The 22,008-nt window shown below is 34.4% G+C and overlaps 3 protein-coding genes across 4 annotated transcripts in view; all 3 read left to right on the top strand.

Moving 5' to 3' along the window:
• LOC111455397 (two-component response regulator-like APRR2) overlaps positions 1-6,152 on the top strand; it is an 8,103-nt gene extending 1,951 nt beyond the window's left edge. The window contains exons 4-14 of the mRNA XM_023097040.1: positions 1,064-1,143; positions 1,312-1,378; positions 1,597-1,643; positions 1,948-2,025; positions 2,095-2,430; positions 2,501-2,599; positions 3,310-3,450; positions 3,559-3,810; positions 3,908-3,976; positions 4,111-4,191; positions 5,936-6,152. Of these exons, the coding sequence (XP_022952808.1) occupies positions 1,064-1,143; positions 1,312-1,378; positions 1,597-1,643; positions 1,948-2,025; positions 2,095-2,430; positions 2,501-2,599; positions 3,310-3,450; positions 3,559-3,810; positions 3,908-3,976; positions 4,111-4,191; positions 5,936-6,097 (1,412 nt within the window). The 3' untranslated portion in view covers positions 6,098-6,152. The remainder of the gene's footprint in view (positions 1-1,063; positions 1,144-1,311; positions 1,379-1,596; positions 1,644-1,947; positions 2,026-2,094; positions 2,431-2,500; positions 2,600-3,309; positions 3,451-3,558; positions 3,811-3,907; positions 3,977-4,110; positions 4,192-5,935) is intronic.
• A 6,978-nt stretch (positions 6,153-13,130) lies between these two features.
• On the top strand, positions 13,131-18,175 carry LOC111455402 (tobamovirus multiplication protein 2A). Its single transcript, XM_023097046.1, has 7 exons — positions 13,131-13,254; positions 13,734-13,989; positions 14,971-15,070; positions 15,307-15,387; positions 15,462-15,566; positions 16,562-16,771; positions 17,897-18,175. Exons 2-7 carry the CDS (start codon positions 13,754-13,756, stop codon positions 18,002-18,004), a joined length of 840 nt encoding a protein of 279 aa, XP_022952814.1. The 5' UTR covers positions 13,131-13,254; positions 13,734-13,753; the 3' UTR covers positions 18,005-18,175.
• A 366-nt stretch (positions 18,176-18,541) lies between these two features.
• Positions 18,542-21,447, top strand: LOC111455401 (peroxidase 20). 2 transcript variants are annotated; one of them, XM_023097045.1, is made up of 4 exons: positions 18,542-19,367; positions 19,452-19,493; positions 19,783-19,948; positions 20,955-21,447. In XM_023097045.1, exons 1-4 carry the CDS (start codon positions 19,149-19,151, stop codon positions 21,374-21,376), a joined length of 849 nt encoding a protein of 282 aa, XP_022952813.1. In that variant the 5' UTR covers positions 18,542-19,148; the 3' UTR covers positions 21,377-21,447. The 2 variants fall into 2 exon arrangements, with proteins under 2 accessions (XP_022952813.1, XP_022952812.1); XM_023097044.1 differs by having other exon boundaries at positions 18,545-19,367; positions 19,452-19,643; positions 20,955-21,439.
• The last annotated feature ends 561 nt before the right edge of the window (positions 21,448-22,008 follow it).

Raw genomic sequence — 22,008 nt, 5'->3', positions numbered from 1 at the left:
AATATATATATATATATATAAAATGAAAGTGTGCATATTTATTTATTTTCTTATAAGATAATATAATGTACGAAAATAAAGTTATGTTATTTGAAAAATAAATAATAAATAAATAAATAAATAATATAAAGTAATGTTGAAATTGGCGTATAGTATATAGGAAGGAATAATGAGAACAAAGAAGGCGGGACTTTTTGTCTTCTTTGCGGGCCCCACCCCTTAAAAAATTTATTATTAAAAAAACATTTCTGGAAGTAGGACCCACTTCACCCCTTTTATATATATATATATATATTATTTAAATAAATAAATATGTTATCCCAACATTTTGGATGGCCATTCCTAAAGACATCTCATCTCCACCGTCCGATCTCTCTCTCTCATGATTGTGATAATAAAAATAGAATAATTAAAGACAATTTTCCCTCCAAAATGTCCTTTATTATTATTTTTTTTTTATAAAAATGCTTCATTAAGTAAATGTTAAATAAAATATATTTTAAAAAAAACAATAAGGGATTAGATTCAAAATTAGGGTTTAAATATTTAAAAAGTATAATTTTTAGCATTTATAATATTATTTTTTTTAAGGGAAAAGTATTTGTTTTGAAAATGATAATATATATATATATATATATATATATATATATATATATATATATATATATATATATATATATATATAATGAGAGAGGTGACATCAGTTCTTCAATACATTAGATATACATATTTATGGTAGGTACTATTTGTGGAATGTAATTAAGGTTGAGGACTAAAATTGAGATTCTATAAAGATAAAAAAGGTCCAAAATAAAATGGCAGTAAAAAGTTAAAAGGCCAAAATTTGGTGACCAAAATTGAACATAAATAAACATATTGGAAATGCCCTTATTTCTACTTACTTTAGAGTGTCATCATTTCTTCCACAAAATGTGTATTTCCAAATATTAATGTGTTGAAGATCTGTATTCTCACTATTGTGTGTTCTCTATTCCTTTAAGAAGTTGCCCTTTTAGTTTCTTTTATACCTCTATGTTGACAAGTTTCACTTTTCATATTGCAGTTTATTCCTGCACTGATGAGAAGGCAGCTTTGTCAGCAATTTTGAACACACCGGGAAACTTCCATGTTGCAATTCTGGAGGTATTTAATGACTTTCGGAATGGAATTATACATTTAGGCCATAAGTTGAGTCCTCTGGTATGCTTACTTGATAAATCTAGTTCTTGTGATGATTGGACCATTTTGAGAGTAGCAATATTATTGGTTTTGTTTGTCTTTTTAAACTCTTGGATCCATCTCTGGTTGCAGGTGTGTGCAAGAAATTATGATGAGAGTTTTAAGTTGCTTGGAACTTCCAGGGACTTGCCAATCATAAGTAAGCTAACAACTCAACCAAAACTGATATAGGTAGATACTTTCGATCGAGAGGTCAGAACTTTGTATCCTCTCTCACACATGTTGAACTATTAGAAAAGAACACAAAGATCTAGAACTGTTTTCTTTTCAGAATAAAAAAAGAGGGTTTGACAGCTTCTTTCAACAAGTTTTACGGTTCCTGACCTGACAATGAGATTGCGTTGTTCTGTGGCACAGTGACTTCGGATGTTCATTGCCTAAGTACCATGATGAAGTGCATTGCAGTAAGGGTTCTAGTCTAATCTCTTACTAAATGGTCTCTTTGTCTTTGGTAATTCTAGCAGCACTTTTAACCGGTTTACTCTGTTTAGATTAACAACAGCAGAAAGTCTTCCACTGGTAGCCATTTGTGTTTCTTCGCAATAACGGGTTTCAGTTTCCAGTTTTCTTGTTGGTCTGAGAAACCACTTTCTAAACAAAGCTAGTTTCTATTATTTTCATTTGATTTCTATCAGAAATTGATGCTCAGATCATAAACTATTGTTTTGCATTATTAGCTATGCATCTAGATTTACAATTTACGTCCAGCTTGGTGCAGTTGAGTTCCTATTGAAACCACTCTCGGAGGACAAACTCAGGAATATCTGGCAGCATGTCATTCACAAGGTATTTTTCAGTTCTAGAAAAAAAAAAAAAAAAAAAAAAATGTATATTGACCAACGATCTTTTGAGAAGGCATTTTCCAATACTCCAAAGCCTGATGAACACTCCGTAGCATCCTTGATGCGACTCCAATTAGAGAATAAAGACAAGAATGAAGCTCAGGGAGATATGGAAATGCTTTCTTGGATTCAGGATATTGTATGGGAACCACCAGAAGGAAGTGAGGAGTCTCAACTGAACCTGGGAGCATCTTTGCAATGTAGCTGGGAAAGCGGACATCAAATGAACTGTTCAATGGAAACAGATTGCAGGGAAAAAGATGGGCACTCTAAATTCGTCGAAACTACTACACATGATTTGGTTTGTGAAGGTCCATTTCAGGAGGGCCAACCTCGATTATCTGGCAAGGTAATGGTCAAAAAATACAAGAATTTTCTAGTTGGTTTAGGCAGAGAGTAACGTTTATCATCCCTTGCAGAATAAATCTAATGTCAAAAGTAGGTCTTCAGCTTCTGAGCATTCAATCCAAGGCTCTGATGTGAACCATTCTGCTGGATCCAAAGCGAAAAAATCAAAGGTAAATTATCGGACTAAAAAAAAATGCAAAATTTTGAGCTGACTTTTGTGTGCATATATCAAGTTCGGGCATCTAGATTATAAAATACATTCAGAGCTTGAGTTTTCAAATGAACGTGTGATTTCATTGTGTCAAGGATGGGATTTTTATGTAGAAGTGTAACCATCCAAGCCCACCACTAATAGATATTGTCCTCTTTGGGCTTTCCCTTTTGGGCTTCCCTTCAATGTTTTTAAAACGTGTCTACTAGGAGGAGATTTTCATACCCTTATAAAGAATGTTTAATTCTCCTCTCTAATCAATGTGGGATCTCACAATCCACCCCCTTTAGGGCCCAGCGTCATCGCTGGCACTTGTTCCTCTCTCCTATCGATGTGGGGGATCTCACAATCCACCCCCTTAAGGGCCCAGCGTCCTCGCTTGCACTCTTTCCTCTCTCCAATCGATGTGAGAGATCTCACAATCCACCCCTTTCGGGACCCAGCATCCTTGCTGACACTCATTCCTCTCTCCAATAGATGTGGGGATCTCACTATCCACCCCCTTTGGTTAAATAGTTGAGATCAATCAAATAGTTGTACTATGAGATCGATTGCTCGTGTATAAACACGCCCCGTCCCTCACGAACGTTAAAAGAAATAAGCTTTAACAGTGACTTCTTATTTGTGAGATTCTGAATCATACTGTTGTTGGCTAATATTGTCCGTTAGGTGGACTGGAGCCCAGAGCTACATAAAAAATTCGTTCAGGCAGTGGAACAGTTAGGCATAGATCATGCAATTCCTTCCAAAATACTTGAGCTCATGCAAGTTGAAGGTTTAACAAGGCACAATGTTGCAAGTCATCTCCAGGTGCCCACCTGACTTCAGAACTTTTCTGTTATTAAGTATAAAATAAGTTACAATTATCCTTTCTTAATTATTTATTTATTTATTTTAGCCTTTACTTTGTTTATGTAGAAGTACAGGATGCAAAAGAAACATATAATGCACAGAGAAGAAAATCCATGGTGGTCACATCCAAGATGTACAATACAAACCAATCACTTGAAACCTATCATGGCTTACCCTTCTTATCATCCTAACTGTGGAATATCACCATCTGCTGCTTTTCCAACATGGAGACAGACCAATGCCCTCGTTTGGGGTCCGCCCGGGTTTTGCCATTGGCCACGACCAGGAATTCAGCCCTGGAATTCCTATGCAGCAGGGGTAACGTTTACTGTTCTTAGAGTTCACTGTATAATAATGAGACTGTCACCACAAAAAGACCCAAATTTGAAACCTCGTACTTCACTGATTGGTTTAGGTAGAAGCTGATGCATGGGGTTGCCCTGTGACGCTGCCTTCTCATGCTCCATATTTTGCACGTCCTCAGGTAAGAGTTGATTTGATTTGATTTGATTTGATTTGATTTGATTTGATTTTACCGTGAGTTAAAACTGAGAATTTAACCTCCTTATTTGGAGTGAGGTAAGTAATTGTGGGCGTTTTCTTTTGGCCATTTTGCAGCATGTATTATCAGCTTCACACAATATGCATGCGGTAAATAAGAGCTACGGCATGCCTCAGAGTTCATTTGATCTTCAACCGGTAATTTAAACCTCCTTTTCTTTTACATTATCAGGGGGGCATTTGGTTTATGGGTTTCGATAAAGCTTTTGTGAAGGGAATTTAAGCCTATTTTTGGAGAGAGATTTAATGTTTTGCATGGAAATTTTTTTCCCCCAAACGGTTAGGAACACGACTTTCCTCCATGGTACATTGTCCACTTTGAGTATAAAGTTTCATGGCTTTACTTTTGGTTTCCCCAAAAAGTCTCATTACAAATGGAGATAGTGTTCTATACTTGCAAACTCTTAATCTTTCTCCTAATTAGCCAAAGTGGAACTTGTAACGGCTCAAGCCCACCACTAACTCTTTGGGCTTTCCCTTCCAAGACTACCCCTCAAAGTTTTAAAACGCGTTTAGTAGGGAGAGGTGTGAACCCTTATAAGTAATACTTCGTTCCCATCTCCAAACGATGTGGGATCTCACAATCCACCTCCTTTAGGGGCCCAACGTCCTCTCTAACACACCGTTTGTTGTCTAGCTCTAATATCATTTGTAACAGCCCAAGCCCACCACTATCTCTTTGGGCTTTCCCGTCAAGAGCTTCCTCTCAAAGTTTTAAAACTCGTCTAGTAGGCAAGGTGTGGACCCTTATAAAGAATATTTCGTTTCCCTCTCTTGCCTATGTGGGATCTCACAATCCACCTCCTTGGGGCCTAGCGTCCTTGCTAGCACAGTCTGGCTCTGATATCATTTGTAACGGTCTAAGCTGACCTCTAGCAGATATTGTTCCCTCTTTGGGTTTCCCTTCGAGGTTTTAAAAACATATTTACTAGCAGATTTTTTTTTTTTCTTGTTCTTTTTAATATATTATTTTTCTTTTTTTTTTTTACTTTGATTATTTATGTTTCGTATTATTTCCCTTGTGTTATAATTTTTTTTATTTTTTCCTTTTCTTTAATTATTTGTGTTTTGTTTTTATATAATTTATTTATTTTTATCTATGAATCACTTTCAAATGGTTTATAAATGGGTTGGGAGAAGAGAGGAGAAATGATAATAATTGAAATAAATGTATTTTATGTTAATAATTCTTCAAATAGATTATTATACTGATTATTTATGTGTAGAAGTTTATATAGTTTTATTAAATTTATTTATTGTAAGATAATTATTAAGATTGGTGGTTGAATAAACTCACAAACTTAAAATTTATGGCATATTATTCCTCATTTACCTTTTAATAAACAAAATTTAATTGGTTAAATTTATTTTAAAAATTCTACTTAATAAAACTAACCACTATTATCTATCTTTTACCGTTAAATGTTGAAACAAATAATAAAATATTATTTATTTACTTCAAATTCTAATAGTATTTACGAGCAACACAATACAATTATTTTCAGACATCTTATTATGATTTCTTAATACAAAAATTTAATACTATTGATTTTATATCATATTTGTATTATTAGTATAGTTTTATTATACATTTTTTTGTGCAAAATACGTAACGTATTCGTATTTAATGGAACTACGAGAAAAGGAAAATATATATTATTTGTTTTCGAGTTTTATTCTTCTTAATTTCTTAAATTTTTAGCCAAATTTCTAATAAACAAATTAAAGGACTTCCATTCCAACCCTTTATTAGAGAACGTCTTTGTAAGTGCCAACAATTATTTTAAAGGCTTTTTTTTTTATATATAATACACAGAGAAAAAAAAAATAGTTATAGAGAGAATTAAAATAACTAATTTTAGTTTATTATTAAAATTGGTAGGATGAGGAGGTGGTTGACAAGGTTGTAAATGAGGCAATGAGGAAGCCATTCTCACCGCTTCCATTGGGGCTTAAACCTGCCACAGAAAGAGTTCTCACAGAGCTTTCTATGCAAGGGATCTCCATCGTCCCTCCTCAAATCAACGGCTCCAGACCTCCCTGATCCCATTTCTATATAATATCTGTGTCGTAATTGATTTTAGCCAAGTTTGTTAAATTACCCTTAATTAACATAGTTGTAGGGATCATTTACGTAGCTATTTATTAAGAGGATATTTTGCCGTGATAATTAGTTAGAATATATCTTAGATATTTAGGAAGCTGTTAGAATAGATTTGATTAACCGTATATTTTATTTATTTACCAGATTTAATTAGATATATATTTTTCTATTTTTAGGTATTAGTTGATAGTTTGTATCCTATTTAAACGTGGTAAACCTGAATGAAGATCATACTTTCGATCCCAATTCTATTTCTATTTCTCATTCTCATACTTTCGATCCCAATTCTATTTCTATTTCTCATTCTTAACATGGTATCAGAGCGCACCGATCTTGGTGTTCTTAAATATCAAAATTTCCTTTATGGCAGAATCAGCCAAATCTAGCTTCAAAATTTCGGATGTTGATTTAACACATCCGTACTATATTCATCACTCTGATCAGCCAGGATATTCACTTGTTCCAATCCAATCATATATTCATCACTCTGATCAGCCAGGATATTCACTTGTTCCAATCAAATTAAATGGAGCAAATTATCAATCCTGTAGGAAATCAGTTATGCATGCTCTTATTGCCAAGAAGAAAATTGGCTTCATTGATGGCACAATTGAGGAACCGTCCCAAGATGCAAATTCAACCGAATTCGAACTCTGGAATCAGTGCAACAGTATGATAATATCTTGGTTAACTCATTCCGTTGAAGCAGATATCGCTAAAGGCATTATTCACGCCAAGACAGCTCATCAAGTGTGGGTTGATCTTCACGATCAATTCTCACAAAAGAATGCTCCAGCAATTTTTCAAATACAAAACTCGATAGCAACGATGTCACAAGGAACCATGGCACTGTCAACATATTTCACCAAGCTCAAAGCACTCTGGGATGAACTGGAAGCGTACCGCACACCATTTACCTGTAATCAACGTCAAATACATATTGATCAACGCGAAGAAGACAAGTTGATGCAATTGCTCATGGGGCTCAATCAGTCTTATAAAACGGTGAGATCTAACATATTGATGATGTCTCCATTACCTAATGTGAGGCAAGCCTATTCATTACTTGTACAAGAAGAGATGCAGCGTCAGGTAACTTCCGAACCTACTGAGAAAATCTCGATTGCATCAGCAGTGCAAAAGAAAACAATATATTCAAAATTCGCCAAGGACAAATTGTGTGAACACTGCAATAAAAGTGGTCATACAATTAATGAGTGTCGAATGCTTAAGTTTCACTGTAAGTTTTGTGATAGAAGGGGCCATACAGAAGATCGGTGTCGACAGAAAAATAATTCTGGAAGGACAAGACAAGACAATCAACACAATAACCGTGGATATCGATCATCTGCAAATATGGCCGATGTTTCACAGTTGAATACAGAAGAACAGTCACCTAATTCCATTCCAAATTTTTCTTCTGAGCAATTACGACAGATAGCACAAGCCTTATCTGCAATCAATCATCACCCTTCTGGTAATTCTGACAATCACATCAATGTTGCAGGTTTGTTTCCCATATCTACATTATCTATTAACTCTGCGAGTTCTAATTCATGGATTCTCGATAGTGGAGCTACGGATCATATAGTATCAAAATCTTCTGTTATGACTGAACCAAAGGCTGCCATCATGTCTACAATAAATTTGCCTAATGGAGAGACAGCACGTGTGTCACATACTGGCAATATTTCCCTTAGCCCTAACCTTAAATTAAACAACGTTTTATGTGTGCCTTCATTCAATTTAAACCTAATGTCGATCAGCAAACTTACCAATAACTTGAAATGTTACGTCACCTTCTATCCTGATTCTTGTGTTATGCAGGACTTGGCTACGGGGAAAATGATTGGCTCGGGTAAACAATTTGGAGGTCTCTATCATATTTCTTCATCTCCAATCAAGTCTTCAGCTCATCAAGTATCTCAGTCATCTGATTTGTGGCATTTACGCCTAGGTCATCCTTCCTTTTCTCGTTTTAAATTTCTAGCTGATCAATTGCATCTTAATAATGCGAGTTATTCTCATAATTGCAGTATCTGCCCGTTAGCAAAACAAACTAGGTTGTCTTTCCCAAGAAGTTCAATAACAACCCATTCTGCTTTTGATCTGATACATTGTGATGTTTGGGGACCACATAAAATTCCTACCCATTCTGGTTTGCGTTTTTTTCTCACTATTGTTGATGATTTTACTCGATGTACTTGGGTTTTTTTAATGCAACATAAGTCAGAAGTACATCATTTGTTGATGAACTTTGTTAAATTCGTTCAAACTCAATTTCATACTACTATCAAGATAGTTCGATCAGACAATGGGACTGAGTTCCTATCTTTGCAACCATTCTTTACTTCTTGTGGTATTGAATTTCAGCGCACTTGTGTCTATACTCCACAACAAAATGGAGTCGTAGAACGCAAGCATCGCCATATCCTAAATGTAGCTAGGTCTCTTCTTTTTCAGTCACAGGTTCCACTTAATTTTTGGGGAGAGTGCATTTTAACGGCTGTTTATCTTATAAATAGAACGCCATCACCATTATTATCTAACAAGACACCCTTTGAAGCACTCTACAAACGACCACCTACATTTCATCATCTTAAAGTTTTTGGTTGTAAATGTTATGCAACTATAGTACATCCTAAGCAAAAATTTGAACCTAGGGCAACTCCTTGTGTTTTCGTAGGATATCCTTGTGGTCATAAAGGTTACAAGTTGTATGACATGCAATCTCACACATTCTTTATCAGCCGTGATGTCAAATTTTGTGAAGATGATTTTCCTTTTTCATCAGCTTCACAAACTTCGACATTAGCTCCTTCGACTCCTGTTGTACCACTTCATGATCCATCCTACTCAAACATCCATCCTCCATCTTCACCTCCTATTCCTTCACCTCCTACTCCTCCTTCACCTCCTATTCCTTCACCTCCTACTCCTCCTTCACCTCCTATCCCTTCACCTACTACTCCGTCGTCTCCTCCACCTTCTCCAGATTCGCCCACTAATTCCAATCCTATCCCACCTGATACATCAGCTCCACTTCGACGTTCTACTCGTACTAAACAGCCTCCAGCTTGGCATAAGGATTATGAGATGTCTTCTGGAGCCAATCATTTAACCTCTAGCTCAAGTCCCGGCACTGGCACCAGGTATCCCCTTCATCATTACCTTTCATTCTCTCGTTTTTCTCCTACTCAACGTGCTTTTCTAGCTCTTATTACATCCCAGACAGAACCTAAAACCTATGACGAGGCAGTTGGCGACCCGTTATGGCAGCAGGCTATGAATGATGAAATTGCAGCTTTGGAACGTAATCATACATGGTCTCTCGTTCCTCTACCACTTGGTCATAAAGCTATTGGTTGTCGTTGGGTGTACAAAATTAAATACAACTCTGATGGTTCTGTTGAACGTTATAAAGCTCGACTAGTAGCAAAGGGGTACACTCAGGTTGAAGGTATTGATTACACAGAAACATTTTCCCCTACAGCGAAACTTACTACACTTCGTTGCTTACTCACTGTTGCTGCTGCTCGAAAATGGTTCACCCATCAGTTGGATGTTCAAAATGCCTTTCTCCATGGTAATCTAGACGAGGAAGTTTATATGTCTTTACCACCAGGTCTTCGCCGACAGGGGGAGAATACAGTATGTCGGCTCCATAAATCTCTTTATGGATTAAAACAGGCTTCTCGCAATTGGTTCTCCATATTTTCTACAACTATACAAAATGCAGGCTACACTCAGTCCAAAGCAGATTACTCTTTGTTTACTAAGAGTAAAGGTACTTCTTTCACTGCAGTTCTAATCTATGTTGATGATATTCTGTTGACAGGCAATGATCTCGAAGAAATTCAATATCTCAAGACTAGTTTACTCCAGAAATTTCTTATCAAAGATTTAGGAAATTTGAAATATTTTCTAGGCATTGAATTTTCTCGATCTAGAAAAGGAATTTTTATGTCTCAAAGGAAGTATGCTCTAGACATCCTTCAAGACACAGGTCTTACAGGAGCACGTCCAGACAAATTTCCTATGGAGCAAAATCTGAAACTTTCTTTAACCGAAGGAGAGAAGTTGAATGATCCAAGTAAATACAGACGGTTGATTGGCAGATTAATATATTTGACCGTCACTAGGCCTGACATAGCTTATTCAGTTCGTATGCTTAGCCAATTTATGCATGAACCAAGAAAACCACATTGGGAGGCAGCTCTTCGAGTTCTGAGGTACATTAAAGGCACTCCTGGTCAAGGACTTCTACTGCCATCTGAAAACAATTTAAGATTACAGGCATATTGCGATTCTGACTGGGGTGGTTGTCGAACTTCCAGACGATCTATTTCTGGGTTCTACATTTTCCTCGGAAATTCAATTATTTCTTGGAAGTCTAAAAAGCAGACTAATGTGTCCAGATCATCAGCAGAAGCCGAGTATCGAGCTATGGCAAATACTTGTTTAGAGTTAACTTGGTTAAGATACATTCTTCAAGACTTGAATGTACCACTGTCCGAACCAGCATTATTATATTGTGATAATCAAGCAGCATTACATATAGCAGCCAATCCAGTTTTTCATGAACGTACGAAACACATTGAAATAGATTGTCATATAGTTCGAGAAAAATTACAAGCTGGAATCATCAAACCGTGTTATGTTTCGACCAAAATGCAATTGGCAGATGTTTTTACTAAAGCTTTGGGAAGACAGCAATTTGACTTTTTGAAGGACAAGTTGGGTGTGATCGACATACACTCTCCAACTTGAGGGGGAGTATTAAGAGGATATTTTGCCGTGATAATTAGTTAGAATATATCTTAGATATTTAGGAAGCTGTTAGAATAGATTTGATTAACCGTATATTTTATTTATTTACCAGATTTAATTAGATATATATTTTTCTATTTTTAGGTATTAGTTGATAGTTTGTATCCTATTTAAACGTGGTAAACCTGAATGAAGATCATACTTTCGATCCCAATTCTATTTCTATTTCTCATTCTTAACACTATTTTGGAAGGAAAAACATCATTTTAAAGTGAATTTTTTAACCTCCAAATAATAAAGAAAAAAAAAAATACTCCGTATGTTTATCAAATTAAGATAATTATTAAAAAAAAAAATGTAGCTTAAATGTTCAACCAAACCCATATAATTCAAGTATGATTTATAACATTTATGTTTGTCGTGACGTTATCTAATTCTTTTGAGTGTCCGACGCAATAGGTTAGTGAGTGCTAGCTCGATGATGCGAGTTTGCTCAGTGGACCCATGTTTGCATGTGTGATTTGTGTGCAGAGAAGTACTATACATCTAATTTTGTCGAAAGTTGCATAAGAAAACCTGCACTGTGGGCTATGTTTAGAGAAGTATTAGACATCCACCTTGTCTAGAAAGCCGCAAAATGAAATAATGTTTTAAATGATAAGTTCTTCCTATTGCATGTGTTTGCATTCCTGACTCCAATAGTGAGGTCACTTGTCAAACATTTCTTAAATTACTTAAATTATGTGCTACTCTTACCTTTAAAGTAAAGGCAAGACATCCCTACTCAAATGACGACGCTGACGTGTTGAAAACCCTAGAACCTGTGTTAGAGTAGACATGTTTCATCTTTCATAGTCTTAGGTTAGAATATCGCATTATGTTACTTTTCTTATTTTTATTTTAAATGTTTGCGTTGTCTTAAATTTTTTATCTTAAACGTTTAAATCTAAACATCTTTTATAAAATTATTTTAGATAAATGTTTACACATTTAACATTCATGTCATCATGCATACGATAATAACTTTATTTTAAAATAAATATTGAGTCGTTACAATTGGAATATTTCAATATAGCCTCAAATAGTTTAAATATATATATTTGTAGATACGAGTTAATGATTTAAATTTTTTTTTGTTTAATGTTTAACAAAAATGTCCAAAAAAATTTAAATTTTTAAATTTCACTTATTTATTCCTTAATCTATCCAACATTTTCTAATATTCACTTAAATATATTTTAAATTTTATGATTCAATTTAATAAAAAAAAGAATTATATGTATAACTGTCAAAAGTTTATGTTAGAAATTATTAAAATTAAATTAAAAATTGAAATATTAAAAAGCCTATTAAATATACATACATAAACATATAACATTGTTTTCCCCTAATATAAATACTTTATTTATTTATTAAATTAATTATAAAAATGGTTTTTTTTAAATGAAAATCATGGCTCCCTTAAATTCCCTGTTTAATAAACAATTTAATTAAGCGATTTACGTTAATTCTTAAATTAATAATTATTGTTTTTATATTACATAATTATCTCTTCTTCTTTTATTTAATCATAATTATTAAATCCTTAATTTTTTTGTTTGTTGGCACTGACATTTGCAGGTTCTGTTTGGAAGAGAATCTAAAAAATCAAGATTATTTAGGGAAAATTATATTTTTATTTAAAAAATAGAAAAAAAAATCACCAATAACAATTTTTTATTTTAATTAAAAGGGTTAAATTAAAAATTTAGTCTTTAAATTTTATAAAATATTTTTTATTTTTTTGAATTCTAAATTTAATAATTTTATGTTTGATAAAGATATGAATTAAAAAAAAATTAATGTTAAAAATTTAATTTATATTTTAAAGACTATTTTTTGTTCAAATTTATATATATTTTTTTTCTTAAAAACGTGTGATTAAAATATTTACACCTATTATAAAAATTAAAAATTTGTAATCCTTATCCCAACATTATTAAATTAAAAGAAAAGTCAAAATAATCATTTTCTAAAAATAAATTTGGAATTTCAAACTAAAAAAAGTATGGTCTGTTTTGTAAATAAATATTAATGAGGGGGCAAATGACAATTATTCTTGTTTGAAGTGCCGTCATCCGAAATTGACAATATTGTCCCCGTAATATCCGGCCATCCAAGCGTAAAGGTAGGGACAGAAATGTCTTCCAATTAAAAGAGCCACTAGGGCGCAATCTCAATTGCCAACTGGCCTTTGGAGAACCGGACCGTCTTTCTAATTCTCTCTCTCTCTTCTGATTTCGAGGTCCGAGAAAGCGAGCAATCTGATAATCATCGCCTCTGAATTTGTAAGTTCTCCGATTTCTTCCTTGATCGTGTTAAGTTTTCATCTAGATTACGTTCGCTATTGCGGAGTTTTGTATGATTTCATTCTAAAGCCGAGAATATGGATATTGAGACGAATTGTGATGGTTTTGGTAATAATTCCGCTTTGATGGACGACGTAGGAAGGGAAGTATTCCGTTTGGTTGCTGAGATTCTGCGATGCAACTTGAAGGTTATGAGGATTTTATTAGTTCAGGTGTTTTGGAAATTGGAAGCCGTCGTAGCTAAATTCTAGATTGGGATCCGTGTTTATTTGATATGAATCACATTTAATGCACGAATGTTCTAGCGAAGTTGTAACTTGTCTTACTTCCTTCAAGTTTGGGATATTTTAGCGGTAGAAATGACTAGCTGTATGTATGATGAACTTGTTTGTTTTTTTAATGGATATTAGTTAGCGCTCTAATGCATGTATGATGCACATTTCAAATGTTGTTTTTAGGGATCGAAAGCGTATAGAGGATGGCCTGCAGAGGGTGCTTTGAGTGCCTGTTGAAGCTTCTGAACTTCTTGTTATCCCTTCTGGGTCTTGCCATGGTGGGGTATGGGATTTACTTGTTGGTTGAGTACTTGCAATCTCCTAGTGATATCCCAAGACCTCCGTTGAGTGGTGATCACGATCTGGTCCAGCTTGGTCGACCAATGCTAATGGCCGTGTCTCTGTCTTCTAACATCTTTGATCACCTTCCAAAAGCCTGGTATGACTTTTCCTTTTAAATATAATATGGATGTTTCTTACTGCTTGTAATGGCTGACTCTAGGCAGAACAAATATTCTGAAAAATAAAGGATATTGAGCTTCATAGGTAACTCGTTGATTTGGTGGTCATGTTTCCTACCCCTAGGTCAGAAGTTTGATCCCCATCGTGCCCTTCCCCCCAATTCCTGATGTAAGAATAAGATAACCTCTCAATTTTTTAGAAAAAAAGAAAAGAAAAGAAAAAGAAGGAATGAGAGGTACATGATTAACGTCACGATGTGATGAAGTTTATGAAGCAGCTGAATTATGGATTCACTCGTTGAAGATAAAAAAATTTATGAATTTCCAAAACATTCTACAATATTGCTTTATCACTCAGTGTTCTAGAAGTCTCATTTGGTTTTAAGGTTCTATTTGTTTGTTTGGAAACAGTTCAGTTTGCTGTTACAATTGATATTTTCTACTTTTTCAAGAATATCCCGGATGCTCACAAATATTTTAAAAAATAAAAATAAACATACAAAAGGTTGTCTATTTTATCTTTTAACAGCAGAAACGCTTGAAGTGCATCAGTGAATCACAATCGATATTGAATCTATATTGCTAAATGGAAATGTTATCACTTTTCAACTTTTATTCTTATTGCATAATTTCATGGAAACTCGAGCCAGTTTATTGAGAGTCTCATCAAGTATAGGAATTGGTGTACATATTGATTTGCTGTACATTGCATAAGTTACTGCCGAGAATATAAGATATTTCGTACTGAAATAATGATATGCCATTTCAAAAGTACTGGATGTGACATCCTTGTCCCTTCTTCTTCATTTTAAAATTTTTTTGATCTGAAAGGATTCTATTCGGAATCTTCACATGTAAGCAAATTCATGTCATCGGTTAGTACATTTTAGCAGCTTACAATAGTATGGATATTTGTGGCATCTGCTTATTCTGTTTCTTCTATTTTAATTCTTTTGCAGGTTCATATACTTGTTCATTGCTGTGGGAGTCATTATCTTTGTTGTTTCTTGTTTTGGGTGCATTGGAGCTGCAACACGTAATGGATGCTGTTTAAGTTGTGTATCCTATTTGCCTGCATGGCTTCATTGTTGTTTGATTTATGAATTAGTAATGAAACAATTAGGCCACCAGGGAACTTGTTGGCTTCGGGATAACTACACTGTTCATATAGATAAGATGGTGATCTTAAATATAATACAACATAGTCATGATAACACGTACGGTTTAATCTAAAAAAATTGACAGTGATCTCCATTTGAGTTTTATGTTACTGTATCCTTAATTAATGATCACAGTATTCAGTTTTGGTGCTTCTACTGATTTTGGTGCAAGTAGGATGTGCAGCCTTCATATTCTTTGACAAACATTGGAGAGATGTGAGTGGTTCACCTCACAAACTAAAATTGGAATTTTAGTTCATTTTCTTATTATTATTACTGTTATTCCATAGGAAATTCCTGGGGACAAAACAGGAAACTTCGATAAGATCTATGAACTCCTCGAAGACAAGTGGGAAATCATCAGATGGGTTGCACTAGGAGCTGTAATTTTTGAGGTACGTAAACCCCTTTTTGAAGCTTTTGAATCTTAGACTGGCATGGCGGAGGCCTAATGCTGCTCTAACCTCTGAATGTCTTGCTTAGCAGAAATGTTACATGCACTGTAATTACTAAATTACTGGGATCTTCGTTATTTCTAATTCATGTGAATATATAACTTAATTTCGCATAAATATTGAATATTGTTGTAATTGCTTTATTATAGAATATAATAATTATATAATGATTAATAGAATATATCTATAGAAATTTATTATTTAATTATCAAATGGATTTGTATCAATAATTGATGTGTTAATCCCAATTTGGTCCATTTTTGTTTTTGAATTCAAATGACATTTGAAATTCTTTTTCTTTTCTGATTTTTGGTTAATCTTATTTTAGTCTTTTTAGTAATCCACTCGACTGATTGAATTGTATCTTTTTAGTTATCTACTCTTTACTGATTGACTTGTATACCATTCTTTACTATGTTTGTGTGCATTAAACATTGCACTTCTCAAGAAACAGATTGACCTGTTTCTTGCTGCTGAAACTCTGTCATCAAGAATATGTACTTCTACGCCCCTCATCAAATTTTAGGGTTTTTTTTTTTTTTTTTCTCCTTTTTGCATCTCTCTTGAATTCTGGTTTAGTGCATTTTTTCCGCATGAGTTTAACATATGCGGTTGGTAGGTTCTTTAATTCCAATTTGTGATTTGCAATATAAATTCATTTTACTTTCACATCAATAATTAAAAATTTGGTTTTGTTGATCGCAAAAGACTTCATATATAATACTTCAATGTTGCCCTAACATGATTTGCTTTACTTCTGTTTTTCCCTTTATTGATTTAACAACTTTGTGCTTTTGCCTAAGCCACTTATCTACAAACTCCCTTTTACCAATTTGGCCATGGATTTATTTGCTTTACACTGATTGTAACTTCTTTTTTCTCTCATTGAAATCATGATTTCCAACTTGTAATATTGTGTTTCATTGTATTTGCAGGCTCTCCTTTTCTTGTTGGCTCTTGTGGTTCGTGCAGCAAACAGTCCTGCAGACTATGACAGTGATGATGAGTACATTGCTCCAAGGCAACAAATCCGACAACCTTTGATCAATAGGCCTGTTGCTCCTGCAACAGGTGTACCTGTTGCTGGGGCACTTGATCAACGACCAAGCCGAAATGATGCTTGGAGTACACGAATGAGGGAAAAGGTATAACCACTTCTAGGTTGAATTTTACCGCTGAAAACAATTAGAATGTAGAGAGACATGACAAAAACAAAAGGCCCTCCTTTCCTTTTATTCTTTCATTTACTATAATAAAACGATGCTGATATAAACCCAATTGCTAAAACATATTGAAAGATAAAATATAGAGGAACTACAATAACTAAGTAATTCGAAGTGTTTGGACACTATCACTTTAACCCACTACACAATTGCATACCTTATGCTCCTCCCACTTTCTATTATGTTCAACTCCTACTAACAAGCTCCTTATCTACTTACTAATATGCCTTCAATACCCTAATAATATTTCTAACCAGCCAAATAGCGTTCCTATTGGATACTAGAACTTCAGATGACCCTTTATTATGTTCTGTATTTATGTTGGGGGATTCCATTTTGAAGTTGAATAAATAGCTCATATGATTGAGTATTCATTGTTAAATAGTCTTTTGGTTCCTCTCAGATACTCATGCGGATCAATCCTTGACATTTTTATTTTAAGTTCCCAACAAAATTTGGATGTCATTATTGGTTGACACTGAGCTGAAGACAACAGAGCTCAACTAATCTGATCGATAATTCTCGATCTCAACAATTGAATTTTGATCGTTTGGAATCTATTTTTCAGTAGTTAGAGTTGGACCCTTTTTTGTTCAGACTTGGTTTTTTTGTATGCTCTTATCTATTCTTTCATGTCTCTCCATAAAAGTGCGGTTTCTTAAAATCTTGATTTCCAGACGTTATGCATCCTATTTGAACATTTGTAAAGCTTCCTGCCTGGGATAGTATTTTCCGTCTCTGCATGTTTGTTTCTTCCCTGCTACTAAAATCAGATCTCGGACTTGAGGACCCAAATTCTTATTTATACTTCTATTAATTATTATGATTGAATGGTGTCTGATCAACTGCCCACCGTTCTACCTATCGTATATATGTTTGGAACTCCTAATTGGAGATTTGTGTGGTAGCGTTTCCCCCTGACCATGAACTACTTCATGTATGATCTGATGAGCAGTTTCTTTTCACAATGTGCTTCTGATGTAATGTTCATAACCTCTTTTGCATAAATTGCGATTCTGACGTTGGTTCTTTTTCTGTTTGAAACAGTATGGGCTGGATACTTCCGAGTTCACATACAACCCATCTGAGTCTCACAGGTTTCAGCAAGTTGCCCAACAACCAGCAGAAGAAAAGAGCCGCTGCACCATCATGTGATCAGTATGTCTTGTATTATTTGTTTCTTACTCTACTTTAGCGTTTTAGCGGGTCGAATGCTTGTTCCACTTGTGTATAACCAAGAGGTTGTTCTGGAGGCTGTACTTGTGTAACCTAAACTTTTCAGAAAAAGAAATTTGTAACTATTTGTTGTGTGAAACCGTTCCTCTACATTTGGATTTCCTTTTTGTTCTAGACGGATGGGTCAGCACAGGACCAAGGAAAATGATTGTAAGCTCCATCTCACTTGGGAAAAGACTACTTGCTGGAAGTTGCTTTTAATTGTGAGTTCAATCCAAGTAAATATGCAATGTTATTCTGTGTCATGCTCGGTCTCCGCCCTCCTCAAGTCCTCTCGACTTCACGAGACGTCCTTATATTTATTCAATATCTGCTAGCATTTTCATTATCTTTTAGCCCTGTTTTTGGAGCTTTGTTTCTAGTTTATTCTGTGTACAAAGAATGAAGACTTCATGTGAGATCCCACGTCGATTGGAGAGGGGAACAAAGCATTCCTTATAAGGGTGTGGAAACCTCTCCCGAGCAGACATGTTTTAAAAATCGTGACGCTGATGGCAATACGTAACAGGCCAAAATGCACATTATCTGCTGGCGGTAAGCTTGGCCTGATACCCTTCCAACCACTTTTTTCTTGAGCTATTTACAAGACAGCCGTTTGAAGGCGTTTCAGCTAGGGTTTTGGGATATGAGTTTGATTGATTGATATTACGAATTTGCTTATCTCATACTATTAGTTTTGACTTCTGAAAGTTACGTTTGTTTGATATATATATTTTTAAACCATTGGCTTTGACTACTGTTTTGTTGAGAAATTCAGCATTAATTAGTCAATGCAGTTGCTTGAAAACAATTCCCCCTTTTTCTTTCTTGTTTACAAAAAAACATTGGATCAATGGCTTGATCAAGATCAGCTTACATTCTTCTTATGGTAAGATGGGATTGCTTGAAAAGAATGATGTACAAAAGCCTCCAAAAGAGGTTGAGTTGGGTAGAGTTGGTGCATCAACTTTGATCAAAATCTTCAAATGGGAATATCTTGAGGTAAAAAGTGGATTCCATTTGCTATAAAGAAAACTGGTAGGGATTGTTCCTTTGCCTTTCATTCTTTGTCTATACATTCAATATGGATATTCTTAAGATATTGGTGTTTGTAATATTTGGTGTGTTTTTGTATGGAATTGAAAGCTTAGGCGATGATGGACTTTTGGTTTTTGACTACTACAAAGAAACATGCCCCTTTGTTGAAGATATTATCCGACGACAAGTCGAGATTGCCGTGCTCAAAGATCCTCGAATGGCTGCTTCACTCCTTCGCTTGCATTTCCATGATTGTTTTGTTATGGTACGTCTATTTCTCACTTGCCTTTTGACAATCTGTAGTCCCTCGACGTAACATTATAATCTAAAATCTTCATTGATATAATAGGGATGTGATGCATCAATTCTTCTAGATAGTAATGATGAGATGGTGAGCGAAAAACAAGCGGCTCCAAATTTGAACTCCCTTCGTGGTTTCGATGTTATTGATGAGATAAAATACATATTGGAAGATGCTTGTCCTTACACTGTGTCTTGTGCTGATATCTTAACCATTGCTGCTCGTGATGCTGTTGAGCTCGTACTAATCTCTCTTTTCTGTTGACTTTTTATTTTATTTTCTTTCGATATATGTCATTTTTTCTCGTGACGTTAATATCTTTTTAGTGTTGCGTAAGAGTATGGAACTAAGTTGAATTATTGTATTGTTGTTTGAGAAGAGAGGAGGACCTGGATGGCAAGTGCTGTTGGGGAGGAAGGACTCTCTGAAAGCGAGCTTTGATGGAGCCAACAAATACATTCCTTCTCCCAATTCCTCTCTTGAGACCCTAATTGCCAATTTTCATGAACAGGGCCTTGATGTTTATGACTTAGTTGCCCTATCAGGTCAGTTACTTATATTGCTTCATGATCCTTATTATTGACGTTTAAATGCTACATTGGTGCGTGTATTTTCGATTTTTGTTCATTTTGGTCATTATAGCGTTAAAGGATTCAATTTAATTCACGTCTTTTTAAATTTGGTGCAATTTGATTTCTCTACTATTACGATGTTCATTTTGGTTCTTGTACTTTTTAAACGTTTTAATATGAACTTTTGAAAAAAAATTAAGGGACCAAATAGGTCATTTTTAAAAAATATGGGGACGAAGTGGACATTCTGAAAATATATGGACCAAAATAGAATTTCCTTTGTGCTTTTCAACTAAAATAGTCAAAATAGAATTTCCTTTGTGCTTTTCAACTAAAATAGTGTTCTAAAACCCGATTTAAACTTTTTTTTTTCTTTTCAAAACAAAAATATCAAAACATAAAACTTGTCTTGTTACACATAAATAACTCGTTATGTTGCACTTCTATTATAGTATAATATGTACGTGATAGAAATATTTAGTTAAATTACAAAAATACCCTTAAACTTTACGTTTTGTTTCAAATATTTTTAAAAGTTATTCCCTTCTATTACATTATATTACTAGAAATATTTGGCTAAATTATAAAAATACCCTTAACCTTTATGTTTTGTTTCAAACGTTTTAAAAAGTTTACCCTTTACTTTTTTAAACATTTCAAAACTATTTAAAAAGCTTTACCCTTTACTTTTTTAAACATTTCAAAACTATTTTAAGATAGAAATATGTTAGAATGTGAGATAAAAGTTAAATCTTATAAAGTTTAAACAGTGACTTGCAATTAATTTCTGCATTAGGTCACCACCACATCCTTCTAGAAACCATGACCAACATTCGAACCAAGTTTTACTAGTTTTAAAAACTTTACAAAGGGTCGTAAATAATATTACGACTTTCGAAACAAAACGTAAAAGTCATCTTTATTTACCCTAAAAGTGTCTTTTCCATACACTAATACCTACAATGGTCATTATGCAAAGGAAGCCACACCATAGGGAAAGCAAGATGCTTGAGCTTCAGGCAAAGAGCATACCAAACGAGCCCGGAAGAAGAATACGACAGATACGAGAGATACAACACTTACCGAAGAGTCCTGAGGTCCATATGCCCTGAAACAGGGCAAGACCAGAGGGTAGCGCCCTTAGACTTTAGGACACCGGCAAGGTTTGACAACCACTATTTCCTCAACATTCTTGAAGGGAAAGCCCTTTTGGGGTCCGACAATGTGCTCATAACCCAAGACCATGAAGGTGAGATCACAAGACAAGTTTGGAGCTATGCCTCTGACCAAACCCTTTTCTTTGCTTCCTTTGTTAAGTCCATTGTCAAGATGGGGAACATCAACGTCCTCACTGCCAATCTCGGTGAAGTCCGAACCAATTGTAGGTTTACCAATCACTAGCTTTTTCTTTATATTTTTTTTTTGGATCGAGTGCTCGTTTAATATGGAGTTTTATAGTAAGAGGTCTCGTGCTTCAAACCCTGTTATATTTTTTTTAGATCGAGCAGTGAATTAACACGATATCAAAGCTTAAACTTTTAGGTTATAATGTGTCAATACTTTAACAATACTATCGTAATTGATCAACTTACACTTTTGAATCGAATGTTGATACAAATATAGTATAATAACCAGAGATCTCGCGTTCTAAACCTAATATGTTTTTTTTAGATCGAGTAGTGATTTAACATGATATCTTAAACTTTTAGGTACAGTAAATTACAAACCTGTTCATCGTTAATGTATGTTTTGATCTTTCTTTTGAAGTTTATGGTAGGCAATATGTGTACCATGACAATCGCAAATTACACCGAGTACTAATAAAAAATGTTCAGTACGCATACCTTCAATTTATTTTTTATTTATATTCATCGGGCCGAGACAGACAATCATTTCTCATCTTGTCATCCTTCCTATTTCAATTTTTATGGTTATAAGATCTTTTTTTTAAATATATTTTTTAAAAATATAAGTCGGTTATAAATAATTTTTAATGGATAATTTTTATTTTCAATACAAAAAGCTCCTAATAA

This window comes from Cucurbita moschata, unplaced genomic scaffold (genome assembly GCF_002738365.1).
Source record: "Cucurbita moschata cultivar Rifu unplaced genomic scaffold, Cmos_1.0 Cmo_Scf00017, whole genome shotgun sequence".
NCBI classification, from domain to species: domain Eukaryota; kingdom Viridiplantae; phylum Streptophyta; class Magnoliopsida; order Cucurbitales; family Cucurbitaceae; genus Cucurbita; species Cucurbita moschata.
The sequence above is the reverse complement of the archived record's forward strand: the minus strand, read 5'-3'. Positions and strand labels throughout refer to the sequence as shown.